The sequence below is a fragment of the Pogoniulus pusillus genome, chromosome 1, assembly GCF_015220805.1.
Source record: "Pogoniulus pusillus isolate bPogPus1 chromosome 1, bPogPus1.pri, whole genome shotgun sequence".
In the NCBI taxonomy this organism is placed as follows: Eukaryota; Metazoa; Chordata; class Aves; order Piciformes; family Lybiidae; genus Pogoniulus; species Pogoniulus pusillus.
The window spans coordinates 6,880,572-6,900,697 of record NC_087264.1 but is presented as its reverse complement, the minus strand read 5'-3'; the positions used below and the strand labels follow the sequence as shown (position 1 = coordinate 6,900,697).

The window sequence follows — 20,126 nt, the reverse complement described above, 5'->3', positions numbered from 1 at the left end:
AAACCAACCCAAAACCCAGCAGATAAACCTGAGACTAAAATTCACCTATAATAATCTGTTTTGCTTCAACACTGGAGGAAAAAAAACTCAACCCAAAACCCAGCAGATAAACCTGAGACTAAAATTAGTCTATCATAATCTGTTTTGCTTCAACACTGGAGGAAAAAAAAACAACAACCCAAAACCCAGCAGATAAACCTGAGACTAAAATTAATCTATCATAATCTGTTTTGCTTCAACACTGGAAGAAAAAAAACCCAAACCCCTGCAGATAAACCTGAGACTAAAATTCACCTATAATAATCTGTTTTGCTTCAACACTGGAGGAAAAAAAAACAACAACCCAAAACCCAGCAGATAAACCTGAGACTAAAATTAATCTATCATAATCTGTTTTGCTTCAACACTGGAGGAAAAAAAAACAACAACCCAAAACCCAGCAGATAAACCTGAGACTAAAATTAGTCTATCATAATCTGTTTTGCTTCAACACTGGAGGAAAAAAAAACAACAACCCAAAACCCAGCAGATAAACCTGAGACTAAAATTAATCTATAATAATCTGTTTTGCTTCAACACTGGAAGAAAAAAAACCCAAACCCCTGCAGATAAACCTGAGACTAAAATTCACCTATAATAATCTGTTTTGCTTCAACACTGGGAAAAAAAAAAGCAACCCAAACCCCTGCAGATAAACCTGAGACTAAAATTCACCTATAATAATCTGTTTTGCTTCAACACTGGGGAAAAAAAAAGCAACCCAAAACCCAGCAGATAAACCTGAGACTAAAATTAATCTATCATAATCTGTTTTGCTTCGACACTGGAGGAAAGAAAACCAACCCAAAACGCAGCAGATAAACCTGAAAGTAACATTCAGCTAAGCTCACATGAAATTACTCTCTACAGAAGTGCATACAGCCATTTATCTCAACAAGGGTCGAATCCCTGCACTAATGGAGCCAATAATGACATTTCATGACACTTTGACAGCCTCATGTAAGGTCCAGGCATGAGAGAAAAACAGCTTTATTCCATAGAAGAGTGAAATGCAGGGAGAGGAAAGAAAGTCCCTCTTTCCCAGGCCATTTTGGTCCTTCATTTTATTTCACTGTGACACCCAAGAGCTGAATTGCACTGCCACTGTCTGACCCTGATGCCTCTCCAGCTGAATTTCTCTTGCAGGAGCTGCGTGCTGCCATCTCACAAGTAACTCAGGGCTACAGCAAAACTGCTGCTGCCCTAGCAGTAGAAGGCAGCCAGCACTCACAACGAAGATTTTAGACAGCTGATAATGAGTTCAAAGCCTTAGCTTGTTATTAGACTGATTCATTCCCACTGCAGAGGTCAACAGAGCACTTAATAAAAGGATGATGAAAGACTGACCAGCCCAGACCACATGTCTCCTGTCCCTTGGGAAAACCTGCTTTGCTGTTTGACTTTCCATGCAGCACTACGGGCTGCAAGGGAATTTTGCCACTCCCTTACTCTTAATTTTCCTTCCTTAATTATTCTCACATCTGCATAGTGCTTTGCAGACTTGCGAGGTCTCTTGCCTGAGGAGCTCCCTGCCCAAAATGGATTGGTAAACAAAAAGGAAGAATTGGCCATTAGAAGAGCAGCCAAATGAGCTGAGATCAGGGAGATTCTTCCCTTGGCTCTGAAAAACTGCTTAGCTTATACATTCAGAAATAGGAAGCAGCAGCAGGGAATAAAATCCAAACACTACTACTACTCTTGTAATCTTCTTTGGGCTTTGCTGATTGACAGCAATCAGGACATAAAGGCTAGAAATTCATGTCCCTGCAGTGCAGGTAAGAGAACTGATTTCACTGGGATCAGACCTAGTGAAAAGACTACATCTATTTAAATACACTATGGCTGTTCAATACCTTAATGTGTTCCTTGGCTTTGTAGAGTTCTTCATGTTCAACTGGAAGTGGATCTTTTACTTTCTCCTTCAGCTCTTGCAGCTTGCTTTCTAAATCCTTGATTTGGTTTTCACAGGAGTCCCAGCTCTGCTCAAGGAGACCCAAGGAGGTTATAAAAGGTTTGCACTTCATCACGACATGTTGCACTACATGGATGCATCACAAAACAGCCTCTTCAACCACTGAAATGCCTAATCATGTGCTCTGGTAACTTGGCACAAGAGTTTGGTGCCTGGATTTACAGAGCTTGTGCCTTCTCTTGCATTTCAGGTTTGTCTTACAGAGCATTTCTGCTCTTTTTTTTTTGTTCCACCTGAGAGGCTTTTAGCAGGTGTAGTTATGTACTGTCTAGCCATGACCTACCCATCTGTTTAGAGGTGAAACAGCAGGAGCCACAAGTCATGTGAATAATCTTGAACCTCAGTTTTAGATCAGGCTTCACACTTTGAAGCAGGAGAGAGCTCCAGGCCATGTGGAGCACGAGAACAAGCAGAGTGGGAACATCTATTGTAGGAACAAGTGGATGACAGCCTCATTTTCCTTTGCAGAAGCAGAGGACCACAGATTTAGCTTCCCACAAGCCCTGATGGTGCATGACAGGCACCTCCCTCAGAGCAGAGAGCAGATGCTCAGATTTGGCTTGTAGCTACAGAGCTCAGCCCTGGGCATGGATTGGAAGCAAAGGTCTTCAGACCCAAAAATAGAGAAGCAGGTGCTGCTCCTACCTGTAGGGTGTTTGCCATCTGCACTGTCATTTTGTCCAGCTCCACCTGGGTGTCCCCCCAGCTCTGCTGTAACTGGCTGAGCTCCTCCTGGAGAACAGCACTGGTCTCTGGATCGGAGACAGAGCGCAGCTTCTCCCCGGTATCGATGACTACAGAGTACAGGGCTTGCCACCTCTGCAGGATCACTGCCTTACTCTTCAAGAGAAAGAAACATTAACCGTTTCTAACAAAAGCACCAGGGGAAGAAGTGAAGCCTCTCAAAAGGCACAAGGCACTCGTCTGTGCACATCTATAGAAAAGTAATTTCAGGGGAAAAAAAAAATCAGACTCTTTCTGATCTCTAAAACTGTACAATAGTTTTTCACAGACTCTATACAGAGTGCAAAGGCAGCAGTCTGAGTAATTCTGAATCAAAACCCCGTTCAAGTCAACGCCTCTAGGAAGAACCACTAAGGCAAAATTTTCAGAGGTAACAGCTCCATTGATCATGACATCAAGTGAAGTAAGCCATCAGCAATCATTTGCCTTCCACACTAACTGGTCTGTAACACAAGCAGTGGTGACCATTGTTTCTTTCTGTAAAACATCAGCAGGAGAAAGGGCAATTTGGAGAGGAGGGAGAAGCTTTCTCTGGCTTTTCTCAGTAAGGAAAAGGCAGGAGCACTCACTTGTAAAATCTACTGAAATCACCTCTACGCAGCCGGTCAAAAGAAAGGTGAAATCAGTAGGGCAAGTGCCAAACGGAACAGGGCTAAGGTGTTAATCCAAAACCATTTGGGGTGTGGGAACACAATAAACCTTGGCCATGCAAGCAGCATTCAATAAAGTACTTGCAAAAGATTTCAGATTGCCTTAAGCAGCTGTTAAGTTCATGGCTTCTTTTACTTAAACAGAAATCAAAGAAGTGCATCACTGCATGGAAAAATCAAGATACTAAAATATGGCACAGGACAGACTCTTTTCTACGGCAGTTAAAACCCACAGATTTTTAGCTTTGTGCAAAGGAAATACAGTACCTTGAAATCTTTAATTAGATTTCTAAGCTGGCAAAGGCTATGGCAGTTCTGATTCTTCACAGCTGTGATGAAGCTGTTTGTATTAGCAAGGAATCTGCTGAGACTCAGCAGGGAACTCCTGAAGAGCTGCCACTGCCTCATGAGTTCATCGATATCTTTCTTCCTCTGCTGAACCATCCAGCTAACATTCTGCCACTGCTCTTTCATCAATGTGACCTTGGAAATAATCTCTCTTCTGAAAAAGAAACATATTTTGTTAACATATTTTGACCTCAAGACCCCATTTTACAACAACTGTGCTGGATTTCCATTTGCAGCTTTGTATTCCAACTACAATACCACTATGCAATAAAGTTTCTGCAGCCTTAAGCTCAGCCCAGTTCTCTGTTTTGATTGCTCTTTAGAGCAATCAAAAAAATCTTTTACACGATGTGAGAATGGATGATGCAAGTCATTGTTGCAAAAAACAATAAGCACTAAATGCTTGTCTGAAGAACCAGCAGGTCGATGCAAGTGAGGCAAGGTCTCTGATGGTGCTGCAAAACTGATCTGTGCTTTTCCCAGGCTGTTTAGCTGGCAGTTCAACTATCAGAGTCTCCTACAGCAGTGGGACCTCATAGACAAGTGAAAAGGCTCTGTGTGGTGTTAGCAAACCCATTCAAACAGGCTTTTGGCCTCTCCTTACAGCACAGTTACATGATGCAGCAGATCTAGCTGGAGGGATTAAGACAACTCCATCTCCCAGTTCTGCTCCTCTGCAGGAGGCTCTGGCCCCCACGTTAGCTCTTGCACAAATGCCTGTGTTTGTGGAGGGAGCTGCAAGACTTCAGGCCAGCAGCTTTGCTGAGCTTAGCCCTACCTTCCCTGGGGTAGCTTTAAGCCAAGCCACGGGCTTCAGACTGAAGTGGTCACACAAATAGATTACCTTTTCTCTGCTTCTCCAGATTCCAAGGAGGGTAGAACTTTTTCTATGATAGAATTAAATCTCTGCTGATTTATGGAAACCTCAGTTTGCAGCTTCTGAAAACAGCAGGAGAACAACAGCTGTAAGTGTGCACTGAACAACCTCTGCAGTGAAAGCTGCTTCTGCTCCTCTGCAGTGACAGCATTTATTTACTTTCAGATGTTCAAAGCTCTTATTATGAAGTGCTAATATCAAAGGCATCCTAAAAGATTCTATACTGTTGGGGTACCAGGAGGCATTTGCACATATGTGGTCACAGAACCCACTAGGAGCTGTATGTTACAGGCAATCTCAAGCCTAATGTTTGCTGGACTCATTCATAAGAAATGCAATCCAGACAAAAACTCCTAGAAAAGGTACCCAAAAAGCTACTTAAAAAGGTGAATTTACTCCTTATCACAAGGAAAAGTACTGAATTGACTGGGAGGTCTGAGTGAAAGACAGAAAATACCTTTCTGTGGACCCTAATGAAAAGATCACCAGCATGCAGAGACTTCACACTGAATACACAGAACTCTGGGTAGTATGAGACTGTGTTTTGTCATGGCAGCACAAAGCTCACTCAAACAGTCCATGAGGTTTACCATTTACCACATGATTGGACTTTTTCAGTACTTTGGTTGTTTTTCTGTCCTCCTGTTGCTAGGACAAACTCTTTAGCTAGACACTTCACTGGAGTTGCACCCACAGGCTAAGGCCAGCATGCAAAGGACCTTCTCCTCTGAACAGACCCTGTCATACACAGGTGACACACCATCTCTCCATAACAAACAGCAAGTGTTTGGAAAAATGCCACTAAGTAGGATTTCCACCAAAACCTAACAACTGGTCAAACCAGAAATAAGCTGTGGTAAGAGTTTGTTTCAATGCAATTCTTCCCAAAAACTGGTAGGTAGGCTGGTATTTGTCACAAGCTTCCAGTGCTCTGGGACAGGCAGAGAGGCAATAACCTCAGGCTTGGGAAAATACAAGATATCCATGAAACCATAGAATCAGTCAGGGTTGGAAGGGACCACAAGAATCATCTAGTTCCAACCTCCCCTGCCATAGGCAGGGACACCCTACCCTAGATCAGGGTGGCCACAGCCTCATCCAGCCTGGCCTTAAACACCTCCAGCCATGGGGCCACAACCACCTCCCTGGGCAACCCATTCCAGGCTCTCACCACTCTCATACTCAACAACTTCCTCCTCACCTCCAGTCTGAAGCAGCACTACAGGATGCACTCCTAAAGGTCTGATCCCTGCAAAAGGGATCCATCCATTTGGAGAAGAGGAGGCTCAGGGGTGACCTCACTGCTGTCTACAACTACCTGAAGGGACATTGTAGACAGGTGGGGCTTAGTCTTTTCTCCCAGGCAACCAGCAACAGAACAAGGGGACACAGTCTCAAGTTGTGCCAGGGGAGGTCTAGGCTGGATGTTAGGAGGAAGTTGTTGGCAGAGAGAGTGATTGGCATTGGAATGGGCTGCCCAGGGAGGTGGTGGAGGCACTGTCCCTGGAGGTGTTGAAGCAAAGCCTGGCTGAGGCACTTAGTGCCATGGTCTAGTTGACTGGACAGGGCTGGGTGCTAGGTTGGACTGGATGATCTTGGAGGTCTCTTCCAGCCTGGTTGGTTCTAGGATTCTGTGATTTCAGAAAAGGACTTTCAAAGTCCTCCTTTGAATAGTTCTGGCCACATTTCAAGAGTGAAATGCTCTGTAAAACTCTGCCCGGATTCAGCGGAAAAAGGCATGGCATTTGCTACTGATTTCCTCCCACCTTCACCAGTCAAGATGATGCTTCCAGTTTTAGATTTAGCTTTACCTCATACACACTCTGTTGCTCTTGCAGTTCTTCAAACCTTCCTGGAAGACTTGATTTTAAGGCCTCATTCATTTTTTCCAGGAATTTCATCCACTTCTCACATTTCTGAAAGAATTTTTTTTCATCACTTTGAGTTTCCTCAAGCATGCTGTAAAACAAATGAAATCACAAAATCATGGAATGCACTGGTTGGGAATGGAGCTCTAGAGGTCTAGTCCAAAACCATCAGAATCTGTGGTGTTGGTTGTTTTTCTAGGTGTCTTTGCCTACAGCCTAACACAGTGGTTGGTAATACTAACATAAGTAAGGGTTTGTTTGGAACTTTGCTACCCTTTTCACATAGAAACATCCAGACTCCTCTTTCAAGTGACTTGGAATACAAACATCTCACAAATATCTCCCATAATATTCTAGTGAGCACACTCAGGAAGTGTGGGATGAAAGAGCAGACAGTGAGGTGGCTTAGGAACTGGTTACAAGATAGAGTTCAAAGAGTGGTGATCAATGGTGCTAGGTCCAGCTGGAGAGCTGTAACCAGTGGAGTCACCCAGGAATCAGTGCTGGGTCCAGTCCTGTTCAACATCTTCACCAGTGACAATGATGAGGGGACAGAGTCTGCTCAGCAAGTTTGCTGCTGACACCAAATTGGGAGGCTTGGCTGATACAGCTGAAGGCTGTGCTGCCATCCAGGGAGACCTGGACAGACTGGAGAGCTGGGCACAGAGGAACCAGATGAAGTGCAACAAGGACAAGTGCAGAGTTCTGCACCTGGAGAGGAATAATAAACTGCACCAGTACAGGCTGGGAGGTGATCTGCTGGAGAGCAGCCCTGTGGAGAGGGACCTGGGAATGCTGGTGGATAACAAATTAACCATGGCACAGCAATGTGCCCTTGTGGCCAAGAAGCCCAATGGGATCCTGGGGTGTATTAGGAGGAGTGTGTCTAATGGATCAAAGGAGATTCCTTCCCCTCTACTCTGCCCTGGTGAGACCTCATCTTGAATAGTGCACTCAGTTTTGGGCTCCCCAGTTTAAGAGGGACAGGGATCTGCTGGAGAGGGTCCAGCAGAGAGCTACAAGGATGATTAGGGGACTGAAGGACACTGCCTTATGAGGAGAGGCTGTTTAGTCTGGAGAAGACAAGATTGAGAGGGGTTTTAATCAATGTTTACAAACATCTGAAGGATATTTAGGAGTGGGGGCACAGGCTCTGCTCACTGCTTCCTGGGATAGGACAAGGAGCAATGGGTGTAAATTGCAGCACAAGAGGTTCCAGCTCCACACAAGGGGGAACTTCTTTACTGTAAGGGTCCCAGAGCACTGGAACAGGCTCCCCAGAGAGGTTGTGGAGTCTCCTTCTCTGGAGACTTTCAAGGCCTGTCTGGATATGTTCCTCTGTGATCTGTGCTAGATTGTGTGGTCCTGCTCTGGCAGGGAGGTTGAACTTGATGATCCTTGAGTCCCTTCCAACCCCTAACATCCTGTGAGCCTGTGAAACAGCCACTGAATAACTGAGTAAATTGAAAGGACAGGAATTAAATGGGGAAAGCTCCTGAGCAAAGACTGCAAAACTTCTCATGCTTTAATTCAATTTTGATTTTCCTCACAGAGCAGAAAACAGGCAGTAGTGATTCTTTTGGTCTGCATTTCATACCTGCAGCACTCCAGAGCAGCTGCTGTTTTCTGACTCCACTGCCGAGCCAGGTTCTGCATTTTCTTCAGGGTGAAATCACTGAGCGGCAGCTTAATACTTGCTTCATTCAGACTCTCTATGCATGGAGAAAGTGCAGCAAGCTCCAGTGTGTGATTCTGCAAGTTAACAAAAAATAAACTGTAAGAAAATACTGCCTGCCTTTCACTTCAAAAAAATACAGGAGCCTTTTCTCTAAGAAGCCTTTGAATATGATGCATTTAAAATGCCAACCCAAAAAACTCCCAGCATCTCAGCGTTAACTTCAAAGAATACAGGACACAAAAAAGTCACTGTTTCTTACAGGAGGCCCACTTTTCCAGCAGTACTGAGCAGAGGTTATTCTTCCCCTGTGGGAGGTTATTCTTCCCCTGTACTCAGCACTGGTCAGGCCACACCTTGAGTACTGTGTCCAGTTCTGGGCCCCTCAATTCAAGAGAGATGTTGAGGTGCTGGAATGTGTCCAGAGAAGGGCAACAAAGCTGGTGAGGGGCCTGGAGCACAAATCCTATGAGGAGAGGTTGAGGGAGCTGGGGGTGTGCAGCCTGGAGAAGAGGAGGCTCAGGGGTGATCTTATTACTGTCTACAACTACCTGAAGGGGCATCGTAGCCAGGTGGGGGGTGGCCTCTTCTCCCAGGCAACCAGCAATAGAACAAGGGGACACAGTCTCAAGTTGTTGCCAGGGTAGGTATAGGCTGGATGTTAGGAAGAAGTTCTTCACAGAGAGAGTGATTTCCCATTGGAATGGGCTGCCCAGGGAGGTGGTGGAGGTGGTGGAGGTGTTCAAGAAAAGACTGAATGAGGCACTTAGTGCCATGGTCTGGTTGATTGGTTAGGGCTGGGTTATAGGTTGGTCTGGATGATCTTGGAGGTCTCTTCCAACCTGGTTGATTCTATGTCCTATGTCCTTTAAGATATCCAAGAGCTAGCACTTGCAGATTTACTTTGTACCTTGCAATGAGGGCAACAGGGTAGCACCTGAGTAAAGCTAGGGACAGAGATCTCCCATCGACCCTAAATCTATGTGGTTTTCCTCCCTCCACACAGGCATTTGGTCTGCAAGGCACAGTTAGAGTTTTAATGAAGTTAAATAATTGGCTTTTGTGTTTCAGAAGAGATTACTGATACTCCAATAGAAGTGCTGCAGCTATGATACTTAGAACACAAAGAGTTCCTTGAAGCAGGCAAGAGCTGGAATCACAGAATCACAGAAACATCCAGTTGGAAGAGACCTCAAAGATCATCCAGTCCAACTCTCGACCCAGCACTGAAGGGTGAGCATTAAACCATGTCTCTAGATGCCAGGTCCACATGCTACTTAAACACCTCCAGAGGCAGTGACTCCACCACTGCCAAGGGCAGACCTTTCCTATGTTTTATAACCCCTTCTGTGAAGAACCATTTCCTACCATCCAGCCTAAACCTCCCCTGGTGCAGCTTGAAATCACCAAAACCCAATTCTCAGGGTCTTGAGCTCAGCTAAGAGAGTTCTGATCCAAATTCAGGAGCTCCCAAACCCATTCTGTGGGGCTCTCACCCTAACTGAATCTGAGCAGTATCTTTTTGTACTTGGGAATCCAAACATACCATGAGCAGGTCTGAGTTGTCTGTTTCTCCCTCTAGACAGAGACCATCCAAGGCATCTGCGCATTTCTTGACGTGACCCTCCTGCGTTTCAAGGCACTTCTTGAAATCCTCCAGTTGTAAAAGATTGAACTAGGGTGAATATTGCATAACCACATTAATTATGGTTTAAAGCATGTATCCAGCACACAGAAAGGAGTAACAAGCACTAGCAGTGGGAAAACAAGCAGATGACATATCCAAATTCCAATATATAGCTCACTTACTGATTTTCTTCTATTTTTAACACTGGATGAGAGGGAAATTTAAACCATAACTAAGTGCAAGAATCCAAGTCTCTGAATCCTGAGAGATTTGTATCTATCTGGAAGGAACAGGGACATCACCAATACCTTTTCACAGCTTTGGGCTCTTTGATTTACTGTGAAATTTGAAAGCCAAAATTTAGATGAGAAGAGAGAAGGAATTTGTATCTTTGAGCTTTCTCTGAGGTACGTAGAGGGCCTACACCTATGTGCCCTGTAGCTCAGGTTGTGCAGCTCACATGAGCTCTATGGAGAGAAGTAACTAGGGCTGAAATTCAAAGTATTTGTTTAGTATTAGTTTCTCTGGGTGAGGCAGAAGAGCACTGGGAAAACTTTTTCTTTCCTGCAAGAATTAAGCTCCACATTTCTAAGAACACTGAAACAGCAACACATTTTTTAAGTGGTTCTGTGGCAATAATACAAGGTTACACCAGATAAATTTTTCATGGAGCAAAAAGTTTACAGGGAATATGAGGAATCATAGAATGTCAGGGTCTGGAAGGCACCTCAAAAGATCATCTGGTCCAGTCCCCCTGCCAGAGCAGGATCACCTAGAGCAGTTCACACTGGAACACAGCCAGATGGTTCTCAACTATCTGCAGAGAGGAAGACTCCACAACCTCCCTGGGCAGCCTGTTCCAGTGCTCTGTCACCCTCACAGTGAAAAAATTCTTCCTCAGGTTCACATGGAACCTCCTATGCCTCAACTTCCACCCATTGTCCCTTGTCATAGAATCAATCAGGTTGGAAGAGACCTCCAAGATCATCCAGTCCAACTCACCCCCTCAGCCCTATCCAGTCAACTAGACCATGGCACTAAGTGCCTGTCACTGGGCATCACCACAAGAGCCTGGCTCCATCCTTCTGGCACTCACTCCTTACATATTTATAAGAATTAATCAGGTCACCCCTTAGTCTCCTTCTCTCCAAGCTAAAAAGACCCAGCTCCCTCAGTCTCTCCTCACAAGGAAGATGTTCAACTTCCTTAATCATTTTTGTGGCTCTGCACTGGAATATATTGTCCTCACAAAAATATCTGGCTTCTAGTCACTGAACTCTGCTGGTACATGGAGTTACAAATAAAGCTGGCTGAAAATTTCTGGATGAGTTTAGACTTACTGTAGAATAGAACAATTTGTTGAAACCAGACTTTTTCACAGCAACAGACTAATTTTACATCAATAAATGTACAGCAGTACATTTGCTTGGAAGTTTTCTCTGGAATATCTATGCAGAGGGCAAGTTAATGCCATAGTACTTCTGTAAGCAGAACATCATGTAGGTAAACCTGGATCCAGGTCTCTCCCTCCTCTGTCCAAACAGAGATGTGAACTTGATCTTCAAAATGGAGAAACTTCATTTTTACTGAAATTCTATTTCAGTTCAAGAAGCACAGGGCTCTAGGGAAGTGGTTACCTCACACTGACATCTAAATTTAATACTCAAAAAGATACCTCAAATTCATCTAATTTCCTTTCCAACATCTTTTCCAGGTAAGATGCTCTCTGGAGTGGCTGCAGCTTCTCCAACAGGACGTCTCCTGCAGCTGTCCCAGCCTGCTGTTTTATCTGATCAGCCAGCAAAGAAATCTGGGTATGGCATCCTGCTATGTTTTGAAGGCCATGCTGTAAATTCTGATGAGAGAAAAGGAAAGGAAGAGAAAAAAAGTCCAAAAATTAATATCATCATTCATGTGCCACTGCCAGTTTCAGCAGCTTTTGTTGCTGTAACCAAGCTCTTTCGGTTGATGCCCTCCAGGAGCCAAACTCAGCTTCAGTCCTGAAGTTAGAGGATAATGGGAATTGCTTCTCTTGATTCTAGTGGATAAGAGGAGGCTCCCAGGTGACCTTATTGTGGCCTTTCAGTATCTGAAGGGGGCCTACAGAAAAGCTGGGGAAGGACTTTTCAGGCTATGAGGGAGTGACAGGACTAGCGGGAATGGAGCAAAGCTGGAGTTGGGTAGGTTCAGGCTGGAGGTGAGGAGGAAGTTGTTGAGCATGAGAGTGGTGAGAGCCTGGACTGGGTTGCCCAGGGAAGTGGTTGAGGCCCTGTCCCTAGAGGTGCTTAAGGCCAGGCTGGATGGGGCTGTGGCCACCCTACTCTAGGGTAGGGTGTCCCTACCCATAGCAGGGGGGTTGGAACTAGATGATCCTTGTGGTCCCTTCCAACCCTGACTGATTCTATAGTGCAGGAGGTGGCACAGTTGAAAGTTCAATGGAACACCATTGACTTCAGGCAGTGAGATATTACTCCTACAGAAAAGGTTAGGGAGAAAAGTCAGACTATGCCTCCCTACAGAATGGACTTAGACTAGTAAATGGAGGAAGTGTCTGATGCTGCAGAGCAGAAATGCTATTACATTACAAATATACCACTACTTTATATCCATTAGTGACTGAGGACAGCCTTATTTGTTCCCATTTACTACAGAAATGATGCTATCAAGCTAAATTCTAAAGGTAGCACAAGTACGTGCACTTGTTACTATCTATGTAATTATTTTTGATCTGGACAACTGTCAGTTACTTTTAGCCATGCAACATCTTGGAATTTGCCACTGGATATTGTCTTTTCTATGCATCATGAGCAGACTTCAGATTGATAGGAAAGAGCAGAGCAGATGTGTCTCACTAAAAAGCAAAATCATACAATCATAGAATCAGTCAGGGTTGGAAGGCACCACAAGGATCATCCAGTTCCAACTCCCCTGCCATGGCCAGGGACACTCTACCCTAGATCAGGCTGGCCACAGCCTCAGCCAGCCTGCCCTTAAACACCTCCAGCCATGGGGCCTCAACCACCTCCCTGGGCAACCCATTCCAGGCTCTCACCACTCTCATGCTCAACAACTTCCTCCTCACATCCAGTCTGAATCTCCCCACCTCCAGCTTTGCTCCATTCCCCCTGGTCCTGTCACTCCCTGAGAGCCTAAAAAGTCTCTCCCCAGCTTTTTTTGTAGACCCCTTTCATATACTAAAAGGCCACAAGAAAGTCACCTGGGAGCCTCCTCCAGACTGAACATCCCCAAGTCTTTCAGTCTGTGCTCACAGCAGAGCTGCTCCAGCCCTCTGAGCATCCTTGTGACCCTTCTCTGGACATGCTCCAGCATCTCCACATCCCTCTTGTACTGGATGCAGTACTCCAGGTGGGGTCTCAGCAGAGGGGGAGAATCACCTCCCTGGCCCTGCTGGCCACACTTCTCCTGATGCAGCCCAGCATCTGGTTTGCCCTCTGGGCTGCAAGTGCACAATGCTGGCTCCTCTTGAGCCTCTCATCCACCAGCACCCCCCCAAGTCCCTCTGCTCAGGGCTGCTCTCCAGCCAGCCACTGCCCAGCCTGGATTTGTGCTTAGGATTGCAATGCCTCTTAGTTCCTGCTCTCTGTCTTTGGAGTAGATCCCATTGTAAACTGACACTTCAACCATTTACTAAATAACTCATTTTGATTTCTCACTCTCTCTGAGACTTTTTTTATTTACTGTGGTGACAAAGTCCTATAAAAACATAACCTTCCTAATACATACTAGGGGAGAAGTGTAGAGACATTAAATAGTCTTGCACTGCACACGTATTTTAAAACACACTTCCCTCATATGCCTTATTACTTATTACCATTCTTCTTACTCACCACTTGCCAGAAACCCAACAAACTGAGAGCATCCTACCCACACATCCCAGGACAGGCTCTGTGGTGCTAATAGCCCTCTAGCAGTCAGGCCTTGCTTGGGAGGTGCAAAACGTACCACAGGCTTCCAGAAAATGTAAAGCCTTTTTGGCTGACATACTGATGAATTTACATCACAGCCAGTAACAGAAGCAAGTGAAAATGTTTTGGTCCTGAGCTTTGCTGCTGTCAGCTGCAACTGACACAATACGAAATATAGAGACTCTTTTTCCCATAGAAGCATAGAATCAACCAGGTTGGAAGAGACCTCCAAGATCATCCAGGCCAACCTAGCACCCAGCCCTATCCAATCAACTGGACCATGGCACTAAGTGCCTCAGCCAGGCTTTGCTTCAACACCTCTAGAGATGGTGCCTCCACCACCTCCCTGGGCAGCCCATTCCAATGCCAATCACTCTCTCTGGGAAGAACTTCCTCCTAACATCCAGCCTATACCTCCCCCAGCACAACTCGGGACTGTGTCCCCTTCTTCTGTTGCTGCTTGCCTGGCAGAAGAGACCAACCCCCACCTGGCCACAGCCTCCCTTCAGGTATTTGTAGACAGCAATGAGGTCAGCCCTGAGCCTCCTCTTCTCCAGGCTGCACAACCCCAGCTCCCTCAGCCTCTCCTCATAGGGTTTGTGTTCCAGGCCCTTCACCAGCCTTGTAATAATATGAAGATTCTTAGGTGGCCACATGCAAATTGGAGTGCTTTGAACTTCTTCCAGTATGAGACTAGAAGTTCATAAAGCATGATGAATCATTGCTCTGTCCTGAAATAAGGATGATTATAATCCTCTATTGCAGCCTGAAAGAACCAAAAATGTCAGAACCTAATGACAGCTTTGCTACCTGAGAGAGTCAAATGTACCCTGTGGTCTCAGCATGAGATCTCATTTGTCTAGAGTCAGAAGCATTTAGGATAATCTAATGAGCTAAGAAATCTGTGAACTTATCAGAGCAGACACAAAAAAAAAGTTCTTTTGATTTGTTTCTCCAAAAAAAATGTCTGGTTTGTACCAGGCAGCAGAAACACATTCAAGTACCTTTATGTCCTGTATCCCCTGCTTCAGGGTTTCTATCATGTTATCCTCAGGCATGTGAGCATCTAGGAGATGAGTGCACTGCTCTTGGTACTGCTGTAACTTGGCTGCTGCTTCAGTGCATGAAGTATCAAAGGGCTCCCAAAGTTGCAGAGTCGCTTGTGCTGCCTGCAGTTGATCTGTGATATCTTCATTGACTGAGTTCCACCTGCCAACATATCAAAGCAGAAAAGCATTTTCCTAGCAGATTCTCCTCCAGAATAAGATCTGGTGTAGGATTATCTGGAGTGCCTCCAGAGAAGAGCCACGAGGATGAGCAGAGGGCTGGAGCACCTCTCCTATGAGGACAGACTGAAAGAGTTGGGGCTATGCAGTCTGGAGAAGAGGAGGCTCCCAGGTGACCTTCTTGTGGCCTTCCAGGATCTGAAGGGGACCTACAAAAAAGCTGGGGAAGGACTTTTCAGGATACCAGGGAGTGACAGGATGAGGGAGAATGGAGCAAAGCTGGAGGTGGGGAGGTTCAGACTGGACATGAGGAGGAAGTTGTTGAGCATGAGAGTGGTGAGAGCCTGGAATGCGTTGCCCAGGGAGGTGGTTGAGGCCCTGTCCCTAGAGGTGTTTAAGGCCAGGCTGGATGAGGCTGTGGCCAGCCTGATCTAGGGTAGAGTGTCCTGCCCATGGCAGGGGGGTTGGAACTAGATGATCCTTGTGGTCCCTTCCAACCCTGCCTGGTTCTATTCTATGACTCCTGTGGGAGTCTATTTGCACTCATATCCATGCTACTGAAAGCCCAGTGGCACAGCACTATCGTGTGCTCTGTGAGCCATCACAATAAAGCTCATAGCAGCTGCTCCTCACACAGCTATGCTGAGGCAGGTCAACTGGTTTAATATAGGTCTCCAAATCTGACAGACCTTCAAATCCTGCCTTGGCACATTTCTGTTCTGAAATACTAATTACTGGGGACTCTTTTGCACGAGCTTACCTAACATGAGCCTTCATGCACTTCTGGTCAATGATCTCTGCAAAGGATGGGGAGCAGTGTTTCTTCAGGGTACTGGCAGCAGCCTGGAGCTTGGCCCAACTTTCTTCACCATTCTCTGATTCATCTTGAAGAGACTGCAAAAGGGATGACAGCAATTAGTGGTGCCTATAAATGACCCATATACAGCTTCCCTTGTACAGAAGGGTAAGGACAGGGCAGCGAGAACAGCACAGACCTGCAACACAGATTGAAATGCTTGTGAAAAGTGTAGCACTTGATCCTAAAAAACTGTAGGTGGAAAGGTGCTTTATGTTTAACACCCCCTGTGTCAGTGGACTGCCACAGTGCTTGGGACACAGTGCCCTAAAGGGAGTGCTCAAGTCACATTTAGAGACACAGTGCCTTCAGCAAGGGAAGAAGAAATGAAGAGACTGTGCTAGTTTGAAGCTAGCCAGCAGGTTTTGGTGAGAAGAATTAGATGATAGGCTGTGAAAAGGTAACAATGCTGATGTCTACTTCACTCATAGGCTTGTTGAGATGCATCAAAACAAGAACACAAACAGAGCTGCTCTCTGGCTTTGTCTGCCTCCCTTCTCTCCCCAACTTGCTGTACGTGTGACTAATCCTTCTGCTTCCTAACCCCTCTGGCTGATTCTCCAAATTCACCTTGAAGGTAAGGCAAAGTCTGGGATAAGGTAGAGGGGTGGAAAGGAGGTGGAAGTGTGGTTGAGAGCCCCTCCTGGGGACTCTGGTTTCTGGGAGAGCTGCTGTGTTTCTGTATTACTTTTCAATGTCTATGTCTGTCTATAGATGTATATATTGTATAATACCTGCTTGTATATTGTGCTAAGCTGTACATATAAAGCTTCATTCTTTGATCTCCAGATCTTAAATCTAGTCTGGGTGATTTTCTTAAATGTGAGGGGGGTGAGTGACACCCAAACCATTACAGGGTCCTTCCCCAAGGTATCTTAATTTCTGCACTGAGTCTTAGCAGTGACACACAGCCTTACAGCAGGGCATTTCCATCAGAACCACAAGCAAAAGAGACAAATTTGATTTTGAGGAATGAGCTGAGAGCCAATATCCTTCAGCTGAATGGTGAGAGTAACCTTGAGGAAATAACAGAGCACACAGGGCCTAGGGTGCTTCATGTAGAACAAGGGGACACAGCCTCAAGTTGTGCTGGGGGAGGTCTAGGCTGGATGTCAGGAGGAAGTTGTTGCCAGAGAGAGAGGATTGGCATTGGAATGGGCTGCCCAGGGAGGTGGTGGAGTCACTGTCCCTGGAAGTGTTGAAGAAAAGCCTGGCTGAGGCACTTAGTGCCATGGTCTAGTTGATTGGATAGGGCTGGGTGCTAGGTTGGAGTGGATGATCTTGGAGGTCTCTTCCAACCTGGCTGATTCTGTGATTCTATGATAAGTTTCTCTGTGTAGGGATTAAGCTAAAGAGGGTTTCACAGGCTATTTCTGCTGCTGTGCGTACTCAGGAGAGGGAAGCTTCTTCCCTTTTGGTGCCATGTCTGCAATTGAGCTACTTTTAGCTATAATGTATTGGAGATTGATGTAACCCTTTGTATTTACTGTTGCTATGATTCTATGATATGGGGATGCCTTCCAGCATAGGCAAAAGACTAAACCATGAAAGGATCTTTGCAATCCAAAATAGAGGCTCTGATAGTCACAGAATCACAGAATTTCTTAGATTGGAAAAGGCCTTCATTGAGTCCAAGCATTAGTTTCACACTGACAAGTCCTTGCCCAAACCAAATCCCTCACACTATGACTGTGATTAGATGTTGTGGAAAGGACCACCAGGGCAGTTAGTCCCCACAGTAAGGCAGATGTTGTAGCAGCTGACCTGAGCTTTGGTATCTAAACTGCATATCTAAGTTGAACTGATGTGCTAAATGAAGAACAAAATCTAGAAATAGTCTTCACTGCCTCTGGAGGTGAAAAACAGAAGAAAATATTCCAGTTCAATGGTACAAGAATAAAGAGGAAATTGATTAGATTACCTGTTCTGTCTTTTCCAGGAGAGTTTGACTGATGGTTTTTATTTGTTTAAAGGCACAGAAAGAAGTACAGAAGCAAGACAACTTCAGTAGATTTTACCTGGAGAGTTTTGATCTGGCTTCTCAGAGATTCCAGTGACAGCACAGAAGGTTTGCATTGGTTGACACAGTACAAATATCTTGTTGTTTTCAGGCTGACATCTGTATAAGCTTCATCATATACTCTCCACTGCTCCATTATTGACTGCACTGAGGTCTTTAACTCTGCAACCTGAAAACAAACCACTTTGGTTACATATTTCTTGGTAGTTCTGACATACAAATTACATTTAAGTTGATTTTAAAACCTAAGCTCAATTCTCACTCCATGACAATCCACAATAATTTCACAAGCTGGAGTATGTTCCAACTTGGTAAGAAATTGTGCAGCCTTCAGACCAAGCCACAGACAGTGCAAGAATTTGCTGGAAGCAAGAAGGTCACCAGACTTCAAGGTAGCACTATCCTGTCAGCCACAACTCCAGAGGTGTGCTAGTTTGAAGCTAGCTAGAATGTTTTGGTGAGAAGAACTAGACTACAGGCTGTGAAAGAGAAACAAGGGTGATGTCTGCTGCACTCATAGGCTTGCTGAGAGGTATAAGAACAAGAATCCAAACATAGATAAGGCACCACTTCTGCTTGGGAGCTCTGGGCTGCATTTCTCTCTAGCATCTCTGCTATCTCTCTGATTAATCTACATTGCTTCCTAAACCCCTGGCCAAACCTCCATTCTTCCTTGGGACTGGGGTAAGGTTGGGAGGGGTGGGAGAAGGTGGAAGGGCATTTGGAAGCCCCTCCTGTGGACTCAGGTTTCTAGGAGGGCTGTTGTGTTTCTGTATTAACTTTTACCTTGTATATTTCTGCCTATAGCTGTATATGCTGTAAATATCTGCTTGTATATTGTGCTAGCTGTAAATATAAGCTTCATTCAAAATTCCCAGAGCCTCTGAGTCTAGTCTGGGTGACTTCCAAAGTGTGGAGGGGCGGGGAACAGCCAAACCATCACAAGAGAACACCCTCAAAAGTATCAAAGTACTGAAATAATCGATTGCTTATTCCTTCTCACCAAAATCAACCTGAAGTGGGAGGAAGATGAGTGCCTTAATCTTCTCAGGAAGCAGCCAGTTTGAGCCAGAGACCAAGCTTGAAGAAAATTCCAGCAGAAATTGTTCTGCATGGAACACAGCAGTGCCAGACTCTGGGGAGCTATCATCCCTCATGTCATTGTGCTCCAACAATGCAGGCTCGCTGGAATCACAGCCTGGCCACTTCAGGATTCTCATGTAAAATTAAAGGGGGTGGATGTGCTCTTTCTTTCCTATGCCTCTTTCATTATTTAACCTCTGCTGGGGCAAGCACAGGTTCTGTTTGCCACATACTCCAAGACACTGCAAACCCACAGTCCTGCTCCAGGATAGTTTGTAATTCTATAGCTCTGTACCAGTGAGGTATCTCAGGCATGTCTCGGGTTAGACAAAACAGGTACCCACTTCACTGTCTATTTTTAGTCATGCCAGTACCAGCTGCTTTGAGAAGAGAATGAAAACAGGCAAACAAGAGTCTCCATGGGACCTTGCAAAGCCAGATGCCCGAGTTCAGTTCTGACTCAGCATCCACACAATGGAAGATGAGAACTTTTCTACAGAAGTTGACCCCAAACAGGCAGCACAGATCATCAGATCCCAGCATTGTAGTTCCCGGCACACATGGGTGGTTGGATTCATCATCCCTAGTCTTATCTGAGTCATGGTCTATGTGGGAGGAATCCCTAATTGCTTTCTGTAGCCTGCAGCTAATTACTGCCCACACAAGAAAGATGTAGAGACATGGTGCTCAGGAAATTTCTGCAGGCCACAGACATTTCATCTTGAGATCAAGCTATGGACAATGCAATCAAGGAATAGCATTTCCTTAGCCCTACTTGTGAAATCAGCCTGGCTCTGGGAAGAAAGCTGCACTCAGGCCACACCTTGAGTACTATGTCCAGTTCTGGGCTCCTCAATTCAACAGAGATGTTGAGGTGCTGGAAGGTGTCCAGAGAAGGGCAACAAGGCTGGTGGAGGGCCTGGAACACAAACCCTATGAGGAGAGGCTGAGGGAGCTGGGGGTGTTTAGCATGGAGAAGAGGAGGCTCAGGAGTGACCTCATTGCTGTCTACAACTCCCTGAAGGGAGACTGCAGCCAGGTGGGGGTTGGTCTCTTCTGCCAGGCAACCATCAAGAGAACAAGGGGACACAGTCTCAAGTTGTGCCAGGGGAGGTCTAGGCTGGATGTTAGGAGGAAGTTGTTGGCAGAGAGAGTGATTGGCATTGGCATGGGCTGCCCAGGGAGGTGGTGGAGGCACCATCTCTAGAGGTGTTG

General features: G+C 45.5%; 1 protein-coding gene across 1 annotated transcript in view; it reads right to left on the bottom strand.

Moving 5' to 3' along the window:
• LOC135182850 (nesprin-2-like) overlaps window positions 1-20,126 on the bottom strand; it is a 277,205-nt gene that overhangs the window by 53,247 nt on the left and 203,832 nt on the right. Inside the window, exons 88-98 of the mRNA XM_064157392.1 lie at window positions 17,827-17,997; window positions 15,713-15,846; window positions 14,731-14,935; window positions 11,476-11,655; window positions 9,720-9,848; window positions 8,096-8,250; window positions 6,442-6,589; window positions 4,598-4,692; window positions 3,673-3,907; window positions 2,657-2,851; window positions 1,893-2,018 (exon numbers count right to left, since the gene is read on the bottom strand). Coding sequence (XP_064013462.1) covers window positions 1,893-2,018; window positions 2,657-2,851; window positions 3,673-3,907; window positions 4,598-4,692; window positions 6,442-6,589; window positions 8,096-8,250; window positions 9,720-9,848; window positions 11,476-11,655; window positions 14,731-14,935; window positions 15,713-15,846; window positions 17,827-17,997 — 1,773 coding nt within the window. The remainder of the gene's footprint in view (window positions 1-1,892; window positions 2,019-2,656; window positions 2,852-3,672; window positions 3,908-4,597; window positions 4,693-6,441; window positions 6,590-8,095; window positions 8,251-9,719; window positions 9,849-11,475; window positions 11,656-14,730; window positions 14,936-15,712; window positions 15,847-17,826; window positions 17,998-20,126) is intronic.